At 41.8% G+C, this 20096-nt stretch overlaps 1 protein-coding gene across 2 annotated transcripts in view; it reads right to left on the bottom strand.

Moving 5' to 3' along the window:
* Positions 1-61: 61 nt before the first annotated feature.
* Positions 62-20096, bottom strand: part of cfbl (complement factor b, like) — a 32783-nt gene continuing 12748 nt past the window's right edge. The window contains exons 1-18 of one of the 2 annotated variants that reach the window (XM_029620929.2): positions 10110-10586; positions 9391-9603; positions 9107-9292; positions 8734-8916; positions 8483-8569; positions 5071-5213; positions 4773-4920; positions 4510-4638; positions 4275-4370; positions 3331-3468; positions 3098-3204; positions 2520-2649; positions 2165-2306; positions 1941-2020; positions 1743-1849; positions 1518-1653; positions 1259-1311; positions 62-1040 (exon numbers count right to left, since the gene is read on the bottom strand). In XM_029620929.2, coding sequence (XP_029476789.1) covers positions 858-1040; positions 1259-1311; positions 1518-1653; positions 1743-1849; positions 1941-2020; positions 2165-2306; positions 2520-2649; positions 3098-3204; positions 3331-3468; positions 4275-4370; positions 4510-4638; positions 4773-4920; positions 5071-5213; positions 8483-8569; positions 8734-8916; positions 9107-9292; positions 9391-9603; positions 10110-10170 — 2322 coding nt within the window. In that variant the 5' untranslated portion in view covers positions 10171-10586 and the 3' untranslated portion in view covers positions 62-857. Of the gene's footprint in view, positions 1041-1258; positions 1312-1517; positions 1654-1742; positions 1850-1940; positions 2021-2164; positions 2307-2519; positions 2650-3097; positions 3205-3330; positions 3469-4274; positions 4371-4509; positions 4639-4772; positions 4921-5070; positions 5214-8482; positions 8570-8733; positions 8917-9106; positions 9293-9390; positions 9604-10109; positions 10587-20096 lie in introns of those variants that run through there. The other variant, XM_065004891.1, reaches the window with a different exon arrangement.

Genomic DNA, 20096 nt, shown 5'->3' with positions numbered 1-20096 from the left:
AAAAGACCAAGAGGCTTTAAAACCAGGCATTATACATGGATGGACTACAGAAAGGAAATGCTTGAAGTTCAGGTAATGAGTTTATTAATTATCATTAGTTAAGAACACTTTCATTGATAACTAGAGTTCGATTCAACAACCTATTTTTGTAAGACGTGTCTGTTCAGTGCAGTAGATACATGATTGTAAATCAACTTTTGTTAAGACATCTTTATCACGGTCTCTATTTCTTAAACGTTGTATACACATATTTCACATTTGTGTTTTTTTCACTAGAAATGATTGCTTATGGGTACTTTCGTGTGTGTGTGTGTGTGTGTGTGTAAAATATTACTGTTATCAGATTTTTTTTATTAATAGATTGTAGATATGTATTAAAATGTGTTGTTTTGCAAAAAGCTACAGTATATATCCATTGTTTAGTTGGAATGGAATGTTTGTTCACTCAATTTGACTATGCTATGTGGTTGTCTCACCTAGCTATCTTAAGATGACTGAGTCACTATGGATATGAGCATCCACTAAATGTCAAATGTAAATGTTTTACATATAGATCTCATATTACTGTTTTGAATATTCTTTTTCATTTTTATATTGATGTTACAAATGTTTAATTTGTACAGTTCTTGTGTTTACATTTGACTGTGTAAAAAAAAAAGTTTTGCCAAAAAACCATGATCATTTGTTTCTCTGAAATGAAACCATCAAGTGATCGTTTTGAATCAAATACCTGTCATTGAATAACCCCATGCCATAATTAGAGTGAAAAAACACACCACTCTCTTGTATAAGTTCTTTAAACAGAAAAGATACTTAACCAACATTTCTGAAAATAGAGTGTTTTGGAATGAAACTCTTCAATTCTTTAAAAACTCTAGAGGTTTATAATCGTCTGTATCATTCCCCAAATACTTCTTCAGAAACGGCACAACTTTAAAGAGGTTGATGTGGAAATCTCTGGACTTTTCGCTAGACTCCTGTTTGATATCACTGTTACCACCAGGGCACAGGTCCTTGGTTCCCCAGCTGATCACGCCAACCTATGAACAATGGAAGAGGTGTCAGTACAGTACTAATCACCTGTCGATTACGAAGACCCCAGAGGTTTGCAAATAGATTTTACAGAAATAAATATGGAATAATCATTGTAGAAAAAAGAAAAGCACAAAAAGTATGTGGAAAGTAGATAGAAAGTTGCCACTTTGCTAGAGCCTGTTTCTCTGCTGTATGTACTGTAGATATGGCCAGAATGTCTCACCTGGATGGTGCGGTGTTTATCATAGTCCTTAAACACAGCTCCACCGGAGTCACCTGCACACACGCACACACACAAGTACACACATGCAAACAAATGAAAAGGTAAGACAATGTAATAGAGAACCCTTTTCATCTTTAACAAGTTACAATACTTCTATTACAATAATACTAATTCAAATCACAAGGTTCGCATTACATTGAGAACAGATATAAACAAACAGTGAGTTCCTCATCTAATGTTCCATGAACTGTTAACATACCTTTGCAGGCAACATTATCTCTAGTAGGTTGTTTCCCACCCGTGCACAGGAAGTTATCAGTCACAATATCCTTTAGATTAAGTGGTGTTATGCCTTCTACCTCAGTAACAGCCATTTCGATACAATTGTCCCTCAACTAAAGAGAAACATATATGAGAGGCGCACATATGGGCATCATCCATTGGTGTGTGTGTGTGTGTGGTCAGACATCATACAAGCACTCACCTGACCCTGAAGCTTTAGTTTGGCATCGCTACGTTGATCCATTTTTTCCTTTTTATCATATGAAATGAAACTGACTTCTTCTAATGGATTTTTGAACAATAGTTGTTCTGCAAGGATAACAATATATGAGGCAAGGCAACATACAGTGCCTAGATGAACCTTGTATCTTGGTGGATAGGCCATGTGCTGTAACTGTACCTTGTTGCTTGCAGGTGATAGCCTCTCCTACCAGTCTTAAAGCGCCACTTGTTTCCTTTGTGCAAGGGATGCAAATTGGTCTGAGGAACACAGTAAAGCAATAATGCGTAAAGGAAACAATGTGTGCTTCACACGTTACTACAGAGATGATTTAGATTCAGATCTGAAGGGCTGTGTCATCATATTCAATCCGGTTACCTTCAGCATAATATCAGATGTCTTACCTTATGTGGACAGAGACATCTACATCATTCTTCAGTTTGATGAGAGCTACGTCGTAATCATAGAACTCGTTTACCCCGTCATTCTTTTTACCGTTGATATTATAATCAGGATGTAATATTATACGTGATGCTCCCTTTATAACTGTTAAGAGGCAGGACTAGAGTGTAATTCAACAAACATGTTGCTTACAACTTACAATATCACCAGGTTACTTGTTCAAGTAAATGTGGCATCCGGACATATTTCCTGGTAATGATGATAATCACTTAAAAAAACAAGATTATTCAAAAAAAAATTGTTTAGGTGTAAGTGCAAATGTTTTTGAAGGGGGGGGGGGGGGGGGGCTGGTTATACCTTGATTTTCCCCCATTGTAATACGGATATTGTCTGCCTTGTCATCGAACTTGAAGCAGTGAGCAGCAGTCAAGATGAAGCGGCTAGTGACCAGAGACCCCATGCATTTACTAGCTTTTCCATCCTCATGCTATGGTATCAGGAGAGAGAGGTTGAACATACATACAGTAAATGACAACAGGCAGGCATTTGCATCAATATCTAATTTAAATGTCAACAGGATTTCATTTTTTTGTGCACTGGGATGAGATAGAGTATGAGAGGTGTGTGTCAGCCATTTATCACTCCCATAGCACAAATAACCTGAAACATTGCTTTGCAGAAACACACTATGAGTGATGATTGAATTCAGGACTTAAATGACAGGCGAGGTCTACTGTATACTGTTAGCGATCAAATCAAATTCTAACTTAAATATGATAATTTAAATTAAATCGAATCAATTATAAGTTAGTATATCTGTCATGTATTGGTAATGACAGTGCACACTAAATCAAATCTGAACATGAAGGCCACAGAAAGGCCACTGGGTCATTGATGAAATAATCAAGGGTGAAAATCAGGCACTGTGTTGTTACTGTGTTGTCAATCCGTGCCATCCAGGGGTATCTTTGACGTATGGTGTTTGGGGTATTGTCATCATAGTTTTTATGGAGTCCGCAAACACCCACAACCTTGCTTTCATCTATGTGGAGGAGAGAGGTGACTCAACACACTGATACAAAGACACTAAAATACAGAATAATATCCATGCAGAGACGCATAGAAATCTACACATTCTTCTATATTGTTGTTTAATTAGGACTCTTACCAATTATATCATCAAAGGTTTTTTCCAAATCAATAACATTCTTTAGTTTAAAATAATGCCTCTCGCCGTTCCTTTTTGTCACTAGTGGCATGATATCTTCATCAAAAATTTCACTTCCGACACCAAAAACATAAACATCTAAAAAAAAAAACAAAGAGGAAGTGACAAAAAGATTAGGCATGAGATGAATCAAGAACAGTAACCTACTTGAGACAATAGCTGGCTTGAATTTGAATATTGTACTGAGTGCTGAGTGCCACAAATCATTGTTCAGAAATGGTTGATTTATTCCTGAGCAAACTGGTGTGTGTGTGTGTGTTTGGCCTTGCTCAGTCTATAGCTAGAAAGCCACCAGGGATGGGCAACTTTATTGGGGGTGGGCTAATTGACTATCAGTGATTGACATAACTGCTGATGCACAAACAAATTCCACCTTGTGTATTCTATTATTTTTAACTCGGAACAGTAAGTCAAGATCCTGACAGTTCCTGTCACACCCTGACCTTAGAGATCCTTTTAATTCTCTATTTGGTTAGGTCAGGGTGTGACTAGGGTGGGCAATCTAGGTTCCTATTTCTTTGTTGGCCTGGTATGGTTCCCAATCAGAGGCAGCTGTTTATCGTTGTCTCTGATTGGGGATCATATTTAGGCAGCCTTTTCCCACCTGTTGTTTGTGGGATCTTGTTTTTGTGTAGCTGCCTGTGAACACTGCATTTACGTCACGTTTTGTTTGTTCGGTATTGTTTTTGGCGAGTTTCATTTATTAAAACATGTGGAACTCTACGCACGCTGCGCCTTGGTCCATTTATTCCAACGATCGTGACAGTTCCTAAAATATTTTTGGAGTAAATTGATCTGAGGGCCTTCAAAAGGAGGAGAATAGTTGAGAGTAGAATGTCAGGTTGTTGTTAAATGTTATGACCACACAAAAGTTTTGACCTCACCAAGATATTTTTCCCGTTTTGTCTCGTTATTCATGTACACCGATTCCCTAATTTTGGCCAATGTGTTTTCAGGGCTACCCCCCATGTTGTAAGCTCCTGCAAGTAGAGAGATTCAAGCGATTATTACTGAGCTGACAAAAGATGAACAAAAGCTTTAAAAAAAAAAAAAGCTACGAATTGCAATACATTCAAATACTTTCCATACAAATATACATGAATAATAGCAATACAGTACCATCTGTGAAAAAGATGAGGACATGGTGGATCTCCTTGAATAGCGTTTCATTTCGTTGTTTTTGGATAGCCATGCGTTCCAGGATGGTTTTAAATGCAAGGTTGAGATTGGTCCCAACATTATCTCTAGCTGTGAAAAAGTGCATGCGCACACACATAAACACACTGTTTGTCACATTACATTTGACCTAGCCACTGGATATGTGTATTGTTTGGGCAATGATGATGTAAGTACATACAGTATATGGTAAATGTTTTGCTCACCATCATATTTAAAGTTGTCCAAGTCAATCAAGACTTCCTCAAGTGGTTTTCTTTTATCTCCAGAAAAATCTATTATGTTGACAACCTCTAATACGTCAGAGGCGAAGAAAATTATTTCGTAATTTGGGCTGACTGAAAAGGAGCTAACCTGTGAAAGGTGAAGACACAAAACAGGATCATGTTTAATGATCTGTCAAAGAATGTGAGAGGAATACTGTGGTAAACCAATAACTGATTCCATATTGTCAGACTTTTCTATCAGCTACATAACATACTTTGTGAGTGACTCGTGACATACCTTTGTGATAAGTTTCTTGACAGCATTTCTTGCACTGTTAAAGTCTGTCTCCGCAATGCTGTCAGATATGTCCATAGCAATGTACATGTTAAGCTTTCCACCTTTATCTATTGTGATCTTCTTTCCTTCCTGATCTGTGTCATCTGAAAGGCACCAGCAGGATATATTACTTTGACAATCACAGGTGGAAAAGGAGGATATTTGAGGATATGTGAAAGGTTTAGCAAATACAGTGCATTCGGAAAGTATTCAGACCCCTTCGATTTTTCCACAATTTGTTATGTTACAGCCTTATTCTAAAATGGATGAAATAAAAACAGTTCCTCATCAATCTACACACATAATAACAAAGCGAAAACAGGTTTTTAGAAATGGTTGCAAATGTATTAAAAATAAAAAAACAGAAATACCTTATTTACAGTTGAAGTCAGTTTTTCACAATTCCTGACATTTAATCCTAGTAAAAATTCCCTATCTTAGGTCAGTTAGGGTCACCACCTTTATTTTAAGAATGTGAAATGTCAGAATAATAGTAGAGAGTGATTTATTTCATCTTTTATTTCTTTCATCACATTCCCAGTGGGTCAGAAGTTTACATACTAATTGAGTGTATCTGGTAGCATTGCCTTTAAATTGTTTAACTTGGGTAGCCTTCCACAACCTTCCCACAATAAGTTGGGTGAATTTTGGCCCATTCCCCCTGACAGAGCTGGTGTAACGAAGTCAGGTTTGTAGGTCTCTTTGCTCGCTTTCCTTTTCCAGTTCTGCCCACAAATTCTCTATAGGATTGAGGTCCGGGCTTTGTGATGGCCACTCCAATACCTTGACTTTGTTGTCCTTAAGCCATTTCGCCACAACTTTGGAAGTATGCTTGGGGCCTTTTGGAAGACCCATTTGTGACCAAGCTTTAACTTCCTGACTGATGTCTTGAGATGTTGCTTCAATATATCCACATAATTTTCCTTCTCATGATTCCATCTATTTTGTGAAGTGCACCAGTCCCTCCTGCAGCAAAGCACACCCACAAAATGATGCTGCCACCCCCGTGCTTCACGGTTGGGGTGGTGTTCTTCGGCTTGCAAGCCTCCCACTTTTCCTCCAAACATAACGATGGCCATTATGGCCAAACAGTTCTATTTTTGTTACATCAGACCAGAGGACATTTCTCCAAAAGGTACAATCTTTGCCCCCATGTGCAGTTGCTAACCGTAGTCTGGCTTTTTTTATGGTGGTTTTGGAGCAGTGGCTTCTTCCTTGCTGAACGGCCTTTCAGGTTATGTCGATATAGGACTCGTTTTTCTGTGGATACAGACACTTTTATACCTGTTTCCTCCAGCATCTTCACAAGGACCTTTGCTGTTATTCTGCGATTGATTTGCACTTTTCGCACCAAAGTACGTTCATCTCTAGGAGACAGAACGCGTTTCCTTCCTGAGCGGTATGACGGCTGCGTGGTCCCATGGTGTTATACTTGCGTACTATTGTTTGTACAGATGAACGTGGTACCTTCGGGCATTTGGAAATTGTTCCCAAGGATGAACCAGACTTGTGGAGGTCTACAATTTAGTTTCTGAGGTCTTGGCTGATTTCTTTAGATTTTCCCATGATGTCAAGCAAAGAGGCACTGAGTTTGAAGGTACACCTTGAAATGCATCCACAAGTACACCTCCAATTGACTAAAGTTATGTCATTTATCCTATCAGAAGCTTCTGAAGCCATGACATAATTTTCTGGAATTGTCCAAGCTTTTTAAAAGGCAGAGTCAACTTAGTGTATGTAAACTTCTGACCCACTGGAATTGTGATACAGTGAATTATAAGTGAAATAATCTGTCTGTAAACAATTATTGGAAAAATGACTTGTGTCATGCACAAAGTAGATGTCCTAACCAACTTGCCAAAACTATAGTTTGTTAACAAGAAATTTGTGGAGTGGTTGAAAAACAAGTTTTAATGACTCCAACCTAAGTGTATGTAAACTTCCGACTTCAGACCCTTTGAGCTCCGGTGCATCCTGTTTCCATTAATCATCCTTGAGATGTTTTTACAACTTGATTGGAGTCCTCCTGTGGTAAATTCAATTGACTGGACATGATTTGGAAAGGCACACACCTGTCTATATCAGGTGCCATAGTTGACCGTGCATGTCAGAGCAAAAACCAAGTCATGAGGTCGACGGGAATTGTCCGAAGAGCTCTGAGACATGATTGTGATGAGGCACAGATCTGGGGAAGGTTACCAAAAAATGTCTGCAGCATTGAAGGTCCCCAAGAACACGGTGGCTTTCTTAAATGGAAGAAGTTTGGAACCACCAAGACTCTCCCTAGAGCTGGCCGCCCGCCCAAACTGAGCAATCGGGGGAGAAGAGCCTTGATCAGGGAGGTGACCAAGAACCTGATGGTCACTCTGACAGAGCTCTGTGGAGATGGGAGAACCTTCCAGAAGGACAACCATCTCTGCAGCACTTCACCAATCAGGCCTTTATGATAGAGTGGCCAGACGGAAGCCACTCCTCAGTAAAAGGCACAGCCCGCTTGGAATTGGCCAAAAGGCACCTAAAGACTCTTAGACCATGAGAAACAAAAATCTCTGGTCTGATGAAACCAAGATTGAACTCTTTGGCCTGAATGCCAACTGTCACGATGAAGCATGGTGTGGCAGCATCATGCTGTGGGGATGTTTTTCAGTGGCAGGGACTGGGAGACTAGTTAAGATCGAGGGAAAGATGAACAGAGCAAAGTACAGTGATCCTTGATTAAAAAAACATGATCCAGAGCGCTCAAGGAACTTAAACTGGGGCGAAGGTTCACCTTCCAACAAGACAATGACCCTAAGCACACAGCCAAGAGAATGCAGAAGTGTCTTCAGGACAAGTCTCTGAATATCCTTGAGTGGCCCAGCCAGAGCCCGGACTTTAACCTGATCTAACATCTCTGGAGAGCCCTGAAAATAGCTGTGCAGAGACGCTCCACCTCCAACCTCACAGAGCTTGAGAAGATCTGCAGAGAAGAATGGGTGAAACTCCCCAAATACAGGTGTGCCAAGCTTGTAGTGTAATACCCAAGAAGACTCAAGGCTGTAATCGCTGCCAAAGGTGCTTCAACAAAGTACTGAGTAAACGGTTTGAATAATGATGTGATATTTCAGTTTTTTTATGTGTAATACATTTGAAAAAAAATGTATAAACTGTTTTTTCTCTGTCATTATGGTGTATTGGGTGTAGATTAATGAGGAAAAACAATTTAATCTATTTTAGAATAAGGCTGTGACGTAACAAAATGTGGAAAACGTCAAGGGGTCTGAATACTTTCTGAATGCACTGTATACCGATAAAGTTATGGTGATAATGAAAATGGAATAAAGACTTCAACAAATAAACAATTGATGATATATTAGGTGTTATGAAGACCTACCAACGGGCGCTGCCATCTGAAGGCTCTCTCTGATAGCACTGCCGAAGGCCTCCGTGACCTCCAGCGCAGTGTCATACGTGTGCTTGTCTGCAACAAGAACAAAAGAATCAGACAACCACAGGATAAATCTCTATTTTTCACAGTGGACTGTACATGACAATCTTTTGGCATCTTTGAGCAATGGACTAGTCGTGACTGCGTTGTGTTGCTTGGAAAACTGTTATTGTTTTGGGTGTCTTTCTGGGCCTTACAGTAACATTTAGGCTCAGTCCCAGTCCATTGGCCACTCTCTTGACATACACGTGTCTTTGACCCCAACAAATGTAAGCTGTCGTCACAGCGGTAAGACAATATGTCGTCAATGCCAAAACTGGAACCAGACCTCCTAGCACCTGCTGGAATCCCAGGGTCAGCACAGCGATCTTCACTTCCTGCTGTAAGAGCACGGTGGGAGAAAGTCAGAGAGAAATGGAGAGGGAGGGTGTCAGGGGCAGGGAGAGTATAGCATGCTGCATAGCTAGTTATTGTGTAGGCTGTGGCACTGAACGCCATTTATAATGTGTCATTCCGACCAGAGGGTCCTGAGGAGAAAGACGGAGAGACAGTTGACAGTTTTCTACTCACAGTCACGGCTGCATATGGGTGTGCCCCCACTCCACTTCCCATTGGCTTGGCACACACGGGAGGCTGAGCCGCGCAGTGAGTATCCCGAATAACACTCATACGTGGTCTTATTGTTGACAAAATATTGCGATTGTACAGGCAAGACAGAACCACTTTCTAAAACCAAGGGGTTGGGGCATTCGATCACTAAAGAAGAAGAAAACAAAATGGATGGTCCTGTTTCAGTAGCATTTCTCTTATTTCAAATACTGTCTTCGTGGAAGATATCAGGCATCGTCACTTACTTTTGCACTGTTGAGGAGGTCTTCTTTTTGGTAGTGGCTTCCAAGTTCCGCTTTTCAGGCACGAGCGAGTTAAAGCAGGATGTGGATAGTACCCTTCTGGACAGTGGTATATCATAATGCTGCCATACTCAAGCTTCTTAGTGAGAGTGTAACTACCTCCTTCCATGCCCATTCTCTCCTCATTACAGGTGACTTCACACAGAACACCTACACCTGTGAGGTCAGTGTGGGAAAATGTCCATTTATTTTACACGTGCATGCCTGTATTAATGGCCTGGGCCATGTTGGGATTCTGGCTAGAATACCAGAACACATCCGAGTTTTACCAACCCAGAATTCTTAATAGTATACAGAACCCTAATGGATGGAGTCAAAGCTGAACATGTGTGTGTAGGTACACGAGTGAAATTTAAGACCCTAATTATAATTTATGTTGAATATTATGATATTCAACAATATTAATATAATCACCCCAAACATAAAGTCTCACTTTGATGAACACCCAGTCAAAAAGTACGGACAGTGAATCCTATCAAAAACAACACACGTGGTTAAAAACTTATCCTTCCTGGCTATATTTATGTTGAGTACATACGTTTGATTTTCCATCCATTGTTATACTATCCAGAATACAGGAGCATATGGGACAAATGTTTCTAAAAAGGTAAGAAAAGCCAACAACAGCAGTTTGAATATAAAAGCCATGTCAAGACACTCACCCATATAAAGAGGACATATCAGCAGTGCTACAGACAAACCCCAGAGAACAGACAACTCCATGGTGGCTCACAGGTCAAAAAGTAAAACAATCTGCAGAAGGGTGCATGTTTATATGGAGAAGGTAGGAAGGACAAGGGGGAAGGAAGGTATGACTAAAAGCTTGCCGTCACTGGTTAACCTAAAGTCAAATAAAAGAAGATCAATGACCTACAATGAGAAACAAAAACACACACTCACTCCAAAAACTTGCCAAACTTCTACAAATATATATATATATATACACGTTTTTTAAATCCGAGCCTGTGACTGAGAATTATCTATCAGCTTTATTTTATGAAAATGATTTATACTTTGAAAAACCACTCGTAGCCACTTTGACAAGCTAGTACAGTTTATTTTGCAACAGCTTAGACCAAAAAGGTCAAAGGTCTTAGTGTGTATTCCAGGAAGTAAACCTAGCCTCAGCTCTCCAACTGTCTGTGGATAATTCCAGTAAATACAACTTCTTTTTAAAACACCCCCCCAGCGTAAAAATATGTTCACATGACCCTCCCCTTGTACTGTAAAATAATTTACACACCCTCCACCCTTATAAAATGAACTCCAAAAATAATGATTTACCACCATAAATAACAATAACTGTAGCATTTTACATTTACATTTAAGTCATTTAGCAGACGCTCTTATCCAGAGCGACTTACAAATTGGTGCGTTCACCTTAAGACATCCAGTGGAACAGCCACTTTACAAATAGTGCATCTAAATCTTTTAAGGGGGTGAGAAGGATTACTTTATCCTATCCTAGGTATTCCTTAAAGAGGTGGGGTTTCAGGTGTCTCCGGAAGGTGGTGATTGACTACGCTGTCCTGGCGTCGTGAGGGAGTTTGTTCCACCATTGGGGGGCCAGAGCAGCGAACAGTTTTGACTGGGCTGCGCGGGAACTGTACTTCCTCAGTGGTAGGGAGGCGAGCAGGCCAGAGGTGGATGAACGCAGTGCCCTTGTTTGGGTGTAGGGCCTGATCAGAGCCTGGAGGTACTGAGGTGCCGTGCCCCTCACAGCTCCGTAGGCAAGCACCATGGTCTTGTAGCGGATGCGAGCTTCAACTGGAAGCCAGTGGAGAGAGCGGAGGAGCGGGGTGACGTGAGAGAACTTGGGAAGGTTGAACACCAGACGGGCTGCGGCGTTCTGGATGAGTTGTAGGGGTTTAATGGCACAGGCAGGGAGCCCAGCCAACAGAGAGTTGCAGTAATCCAGACGGGAGATGACAAGTGCCTGGATTAGGACCTGCGCCGCTTCCTGTGTGAGGCAGGGTCGTACTCTGCGGATGTTGTAGAGCATGAACCTACAGGAACGGGCCACCGCCTTGATGTTAGTTGAGAACGACAGGGTGTTGTCCAGGATCACGCCAAGGTTCTTAGCGCTCTGGGAGGAGGACACAATGGAGTTGTCAACCGTGATGGCGAGATCATGGAACGGGCAGTCCTTCCCGGGAGGAAGAGCAGCTCCGTCTTGCCGAGGTTCAGCTTGAGGTGGTGATCCGTCATCCACACTGATATGTCTGCCAGACATGCAGAGATGCGATTCGCCACCTGGTCATCAGAAGGGGAAAGGAGAAGATTAATTGTGTGTCGTCTGCATAGCAATGATAGGAGAGACCATGTGAGGTTATGACAGAGCCAAGTGACTTGGTGTATAGCGAGAATAGGAGAGGGCCTAGAACAGAGCCCTGGGGGACGCCAGTGGTGAGAGCGCGTGTTGAGGAGACAGATTCTCGCCACGCCACCTGGTAGGAGCGACCTGTCAGGTAGGATGCAATCCAAGCGTGGGCCGCGCCGGAGATGCCCAACTCGGAGAGGGTGGAGAGGAGGATCTGATGGTTCACAGTATCGAAGGCAGCCGATAGGTCTAGAAGGATGAGAGCAGAGGAGAGAGAGTTAGCTTTAGCAGTGCGGAGCGCCTCCGTGATACAGAGAAGAGCAGTCTCAGTTGAATGACTAGTCTTGAGACCTGACTGATTTGGATCAAGGTCATTCTGAGAGAGATAGCGGGAGAGCTGGCCAAGGACGGCACGTTCAAGAGTTTTGGAGAGAAAAGAAAGAAGGGATACTGGTCTGTAGTTGTTGACATCGGAGGGATCGAGTGTAGGTTTTTTCAGAAGGGGTGCAACTCTCGCTCTCTTGAAGACGGAAGGGACGTAGCCAGCGGTCAGGGATGAGTTTATGAGCGAGGTGAGGTAAGGGAGAAGGTCTCCGGAAATGGTCTGGAGAAGAGAGGAGGGGATAGGGTCAAGCGGGCAGGTTGTTGGGCGGCCGGCCGTCACAAGACGCGAGATTTCATCTGGAGAGAGAGGGAGAAAGAGGTCAGAGCACAGGGTAGGGCAGTGTGAGCAGAACCAGCGGTGTCGTTTGACTTAGCAAACGAGGATCGGATGTCGTCGACCTTCTTTTCAAAATGGTTGACGAAGTCATCTGCAGAGAGGGAGGAGGGGGAGGAGGATTCAGGAGGGAGGAGAAGGTGGCAAAGAGCTTCCTAGGGTTAGAGGCAGATGCTTGGAATTTAGAGTGGTAGAAAGTGGCTTTAGCAGCAGAGACAGAAGAGGAAAATGTAGAGAGGAGGGAGTGAAAGGATGCCAGGTCCGCAGGGAGGCGAGTTTTCCTCCATTTCCGCTCGGCTGCCCGGAGCCCTGTTCTGTGAGCTCGCAATGAGTCGTCGAGCCACGGAGCGGGAGGGGAGGACCGAGCTGGCCTGGAGGATAGGGGACATAGAGAGTCAAAGGATGCAGAAAGGGAGGAGAGGAGGGTTGAGGAGGCAGAATCAGGAGATAGGTTGGAGAAGGTTTGAGCAGAGGGAAGAGATGATAGGATGGAAGAGGAGAGAGTAGCGGGGAGAGAGAGCGAAGGTTGGGACGGCGCGATACCATCCGAGTAGGGGCAGTGTGGGAAGTGTTGGATGAGAGTGAGAGGGAAAAGGATACAAGGTAGTGGTCGGAGACTTGGAGGAGTTGCAGTGAGGTTAGTGGAAGAACAGCATCTAGTAAAGATGAGGTCGAGCGTATTGCCTGCCTTGTGAGTAGGGGGAAGGTGAGAGGGTGAGGTCAAAAGAGGAGAGGAGTGGAAAGAAGGAGGCAGAGAGGAATGAGTCAAAGGTAGACGTGGGGAGGTTAAAGTCGCCCAGAACTGTGAGAGGTGAGCCGTCCTCAGGAAAGGAGCTTTATCAAGGCATCAAGCTCATTGATGAACTCTCCGAGGGAACCTGGAGGGCGATAAATGATAAGGATGTTAAGCTTGAAAGGGCTGGTAACTGTGACAGCATGGAATTCAAAGGAGGCGATAGACAGATGGGTAAGGGGAGAAAGAGAGAATGACCACTTGGGAGAGATGAGGATCCCGGTGCCACCACCCCGCTGACCAGAAGCTCTCGGGGTGTGCGAGAACACGTGGGCGGACGAAGAGAGAGCAGTAGGAGTAGCAGTGTTATCTGTGGTGATCCATGTTTCCGTCAGTGCCAAGAAGTCGAGGGACTGGAGGGAGGCATAGGCTGAGATGAACTCTGCCTTGTTGGCCGCAGATCGGCAGTTCAGAGGCTACCGGAGACCTGGAACTCCACGTGGGTCGTGCGCTGGGACCACCAGATTAGGGTGGCCGCGGCCACGCGGTGTGGAGCGTTTGTATGGTCTGTGCAGAGAGGAGAGAACAGGGATAGACAGACACATAGTTGACAGGCTACAGAAGAGGCTACGCTAATGCAAAGGAGATTGGAATGACAAGTGGACTACACGTCTCGAATGTTCAGAAAGTTAAGCTTATGTAGCAAGAATCTTATTGACTAAAATGATTAAAATGATACAGCTGAAGTAGGCTAGCTGGCAGTGGCTGCGTTGTTGACTTTGTAGGCTAGCTGGCAGTGGCTGCGTTGTTGGCACTACACTAATCAAGTCGTTCCGTTGAGTGTGATAGTTTCTACAGTGCTGCTATTCGGGGGCTAGCTGGCTAGCTAGCAGTGTTGATTACGTTACGTTGCGTTAAAAGAACGACAATAGCTGGCTAGCTAACCTAGAAAATCGCTCTAGACTACACAATTATCTTTGATAAAAAGACGGCTATGTAGCTAGCTATGTAGCTAGCTACGATCAAACAAATCAAACCGTTGTACTGTAATGAAATGAAATGAAAATGTGATACTACCTGTGGAGCGAAGCGGAATGCGACCGGGTTGTTGAGTGAGGAAGTTCTATTCGGTAGACGTTGGCTAGCTGTTGGCTAGCTAGCAGTGTCTCCTACGTTAAGGACGACAAATAGCTGGCTAGCTAACCTCGGTAAATTAAGATAAATCACTCTAAGACTACACACTCTAAACTACACAATTATCTTGGATATGAAGACAGCAAAGACAACTATGTAGCTAGCTAACACTACACTAATCAAGTCGTTCAGTTGAGTGTAATAGTTTTTACAGTGCTGCTATTCGGAAGACGGTGGACGTTTGCTAGCTGGCTAGCTGGCTAGCTGCTGGGCAGATAGCAGTGTAGACTACGTTAGGACGACGAAATACGATAATTACGCAATTATCTTTGATACAAAGACGGCTATGTAGCTAGCTAAGAAGAAATTGCTAAGATTAGACAAATCAAACCGTTGTACTATAATGAAATGTAATGAAATGTAATGAAAAGTTATACTACCTGCGGACCGAAGCGCTCGGAGGCGACCGCTCTCTCCAACCCGGAGCGGTAAGATACTTAACCATTGCTGTTGCTCTCAGAAGATAAGATGTTCTGGAAATGCGACAAATTATAGACCAATATTTATTTAACATGTGGTTATAAACGTGGATATCCACATTTCCACTACCACATGGTTTTGTGGCACTTGTTGCAGACATTGATTAGCTGGGGGGAAATCAGATTTTCAGATTTTCACAATTTTGACACTAGATGTATATGTCAGAATGGTTCAGATAATAACTACAGAACGAAGCCAACATCAGCGTGAGCTTTGGTTGCGAATGGTATGAACTTTGAACTCTTATTCACTACAGAAGTGATACCTCCTAGCCATTGAGTTAGCAACAGCAGATGCAACGAGGGTTAGGAATAACAGACAGAGTATCCTGTCTATCACCCAATGACGTAATCCGTCTATCACCCAACGACGTTACTACAACGTATCCAATTGACAACCAGAGACATTCTTCAAAGGACTCGGTTTGGCAACACGGCCTTCCATCTACCACCAACCTACCGAAGCGCAGCTCAGAGTAAATATTTATTGCATTTTCCTTTTCCAAATGGGCGGTAATTTAGAATGCATCAGATACTGTATTTACGATAGCACAGCTTCTCCCTGTGTCCCTCAGTCTTCCCGCTCTTTCACTCAAACCCAGCCCTTTTCCTTTGTGTAACAAGCTGTCATATCTGTTCCGCCCGCTAGGGACGGATGAGACTGAATTAAGATGAGGATTAATATAGACTGCTATTGATGTAAAATATTACTAGGTCTTTAAGAGTTTATTCGGAAGATAACAGCTCTATAAAGATTATTTTGTGGTGCCCGACTCTCTAGTTAATACATTTACATGATTAGCTCAATCAGGTGATATTAATTACGGAGAAATTATTCTATAGAATAGCATGTCATATCACTTAATCCGGCAAAGCCAAAGACACAACACTTCACTACATTCCTAAAGAAGACAATGTACTTTTTACTCCATACATTTTCCCTGAAACCCAAAAGTACTTGTTACATTTTGACAATAAAATGGTCCAATTCACACACTTATCAAGAGAACATCCCTGGTCATCCCTACTGCCTCGGATCTGGCAGACTCACTAAACACATGCTTCAGTTTGTAAATTATGTCTGAGTGTGGCCCTGGCTATCCATCAATAAAAAATGGTTTAAGATTGTCTCGTCTGGTTTGCCTAATATAAAGAACTTGAAATGATTTATACTTTCGATACTTAAGTATATTTAAAACCAAATACTTTTAGAATTTTACTCAAGTAGTATTTTACTGGGTGACTTTCGCTTTTACTTGAGTCATTTTATATTAAGGTATCTTTACTTTTACTCATGTATGACAATTGAGTACTTTTTCCACCTCTAGAAATGTGGCTTTATGGAAGACATTATATAGTAAAACCTGCAAAGTGGCGAATGTGAATCATGAAAAAAATGCACTACCTTCCCTGTGCCCATATAAAAACACACACTACCCTCTCTGTGCCAATATAAAAACACACACTACCTTCTCTGTGCCAATATAAAAACACACACTACCCTCTCTGTGCCAATATAAAAACACACACTACCCTCTCTGTGCCCATATAAAAACACACACTACCCTCTCTGTGCCAATATAAAAACACACACTACCCTCTCTGTGCCAATATAAAAACACACACTACCCTCTCTGTGCCAATATAAAAACACACACTACCCTCTCTGTGCCAATATAAAAACACACACTACCCTCCCTGTGCCCATATAAAAACACACACTACCCTCCTTGTGCCCACACTACCCTCCTGTGCCCAAAAAACACACACTACCCTCCCTGTGCCCATATAAAAACACACTACCCTCCCTGTGCCCATATAAAAACTACCCTCCCTCTCTGTGCCCATATAAAAACACACACTACCCTCCCTGTGCCCATATAAAAACACACACTACCCTCCCTGTGCCCATATAAAAACACACACTACCCTCCCTGTGCCCATATAAAAACACACACTACCCTCTCTGTGCCCATTTAAAAACACACACTACCCTCCCTGTGCCCATATAAAAACACACACTACCCTCCCTGTGCCCATATAAAACACACACTACCCTCCCTGTGCCCATATAAAAACACACACTACCCTCTCTGTGCCCATATAAAAACACACACTACCCTCCCTGTGCCCATATAAAAACACACACTACCCTCTCTGTGCCCATATAAAAACACACACTACCCTCTCTGTGCCCATATAAAAACACACACTACCCTCCCCACACCCCAGTACATTTCTAATTGTCCATAACCATGTTATTATATTAATCATCTGTAAATTCAGTCTGATGTATGGTTGATAAGGGATTATCTCTCTCTCAAACTTCTGACACAGTACTACACATCTGCAACTGTGACAATAGGAAAGCCATAGTTACTAATTTGGAAAGATTGACCAGAATATTTGAGGTTATAGTGAGCTACAGTTTTGTAACAATTAGAAATGGAACTCCCTTCAGAATCACTTTAATTTGCTAAGTACATTTAGGGATACCCAGAATTTAACTCTGTGATTGGTGCTGCCAGCAATAGACAGAAGAATTTACACAAAGTCTACATACAATATATACAATAGTACCGACTCACAGCCGGGGTAGTCGGATGAGGACAGAATTTCAGGACAAAAAAAGACCCAGCTATATACAGCAGCTCATTCTTAATAACAGATATTCCAAGGGCTTTCGCTAGATGATGTCACACATACTCTAGCTTTCATTAAACACACCACTATTCTATGACCGGTCCGTTTAGGGTCACTATTAATCATCTCACATCATCATAGGCTGAAAGGCCTCCTGCCATGTCAAAACAACATAGATGAGTAAAAGGGATTTTTTTGGCATTCCCCTTTAAGATAAACAACAAGTCATGTCCTGTAAATTGTTATTTTATATATATTTTTTAACCTTTATTTAATTGATTATGGCAAGTCAGTTAAGAACAAATTCTGATTTCCAATGAACTGCCTGTTCAGGGGGAACGACAGATTTGTACCTTGTCAGCTCGGGAATTTGAACTTGCAACCTTGCGGTTATTAGTCCAACACTCTAACCACTAGGCTACCCTGCCGCCCCAATTGATAGACGAGGCTAGTGTAAACAAGCTAGAGTACACATAGGCTACTTCAGCATTTCCCGTAATTCCTTGGCGCTCCATCCAAAGTGTAATGATTAAATGATGATTTCCGTTTATGCAGTGCTTTTTTCCCTTCTAAGACTCAAAGTACTTTACGTTGCATGAGGTTAACTCACCCCAATCACCACCAATAGACCTATGCGTCTATCGGATCAATAATTCCTCTGTTAAACTGCAGTTGAATTCATACAGGTAACATACCTGCAGATATATGATCTACATTTGATCAACCTGTTGCAGGAGAACTTTCCTACAATGCAGGAAATGTAAAACTTGTAAGTTATTTGAGGTTTGAAAAGGCTTCTTGAAAAATACTAACGGGCTGACCCGGGAGGACCCATGTAGAACCGGCACTAGTAGAGCTATTCGGTGCCAATGGACAGGGTTCAGCCACCACAGGTCTGTCCAGCAAGAACAAGTCTAAGATATCTCAAATAAAAAATCTAATCAATCAAATAGAACTTTATTTGTCACATGCATCGAATAAAACAGGTGCAGACTTGAACATGAAATGCTTACTTACGAGCCCTTTCCCAACGATGCCGAGTTAAAAAGTAAGAAACATTTGCTAAAACGAAAATATGATTTCTTAAATAATCAATAAAAAAAAGGAAATAGTAACTAAATAAAACAACAATATCAATAACGAGGCTTTGTACAAGGAGTACCGGTATCGAGTCAATCAATGTGCAGGGGTACGAGGTAGTTGATGTAATATGTACATGTTGATAGGGGTAAAAGTGACTAGGCAGTCAGTAATAAAAAGAGTAGCAGTAGCGTATGTGAAGAGTGTGAAAGTGTGTCTATATGTGAGTGTGTGTGTGTGGTGTCATAATGTTGTTATGTTATTGTTTGACCGCTACCTGTTATGGGTATTATGACTCATGATGTGGTACTCTATAAAATCTGAAAATAAGGTCTGAGGTTAACACAGGCTTATGATATCTTATACATTTGTTCTATGAGATAATATCAGACAGTTAAACAAGACTTTATGTGCATAGTTTGGTATTACAAAGATGCATCAAAATTCACAAAAAGTGACATTTACTGATGAAGATATTCTCATAGAACAAAATATATAAGATCTGTGTTTACCACAGACCATACTTTGTGTTTATCCAAAAACCCTACAAAAACTCCATTAATTTACCCATAGGCTTTGTCTAACGAGTTAGTGCCTACAAGAATACACTATTACTATTGCTCTCTATAGCCACAACAGTCTCAAAGTAATACCATAACTATGGCTGAAATAGGCCAGTATATACAGAATAGACACTAAACCCAGAGACGCAACATCGGAAGACTTTTGGGGAAGGAAACAGACCAGGACGGAGGTTGGAGTTTGAGAAGTCTATGAGAGAAGTGGAAAATGATTCCTTAGTTGTTCATTTTCTCAAAATCTAATGTTATAAAGTAATTCAGTGTTTTTATAAAAAAGTGTAATAACCTACTGAGATGGTATTGAAGAAAATATGTTATTTCATCATCTTGTGATGTTGTGGTTCTAAATATTTTTATGTGCAACCTAATCCAGTGATTGTCATGCATTGTGTGGGTATATAATTATGCTATTGTTGTTATATTTTACTGTTAAAACAGGGCTCCTGAATGATTATTTATTATTATTAAGGGATAGGAGAGAGAGAGTCAACATAGCAGTAGGCCCTAGCAAATCAGGTACAAGGGCAGGCAAGCAGACACGCTCATTAAAGGAATCATGAGGATAAGGTACTTTACTGTTTGACCAAATTATGGTTTTATAGTCTCCTAAAAAATAGTAGGTTTTTAGTGAGGTGAATGAATTTGCCTGCACACCAATGCAAGCAATATATTTTTTTACTCCCACAGCCAGATGTCAAAGTGTCACGCCCTGGCCATAGAGAGGCTTTTTATTCTCTATTTTGGTTAGGCCAAGGTGTGACTAGGGTGGGCGTTCTATGTTGCTTTTTCTATGTTTTTGTATTTCTTTGTTTTTGGACCGTATGGTTCTCAATCAGGGACAGCTGTCTGTCGTTGTCTCTGATTGAGAACCATACTTAGGTAGCTCTTGCCCACATGGGTT

The sequence above is a fragment of the Oncorhynchus nerka genome, linkage group LG19 (genome assembly GCF_034236695.1).
Source record: "Oncorhynchus nerka isolate Pitt River linkage group LG19, Oner_Uvic_2.0, whole genome shotgun sequence".
Lineage (NCBI taxonomy): Eukaryota > Metazoa > Chordata > Actinopteri > Salmoniformes > Salmonidae > Oncorhynchus > Oncorhynchus nerka.
Note: the sequence above shows the minus strand (reverse complement) of the source record. Positions and strands in the feature narration are given on the sequence as shown.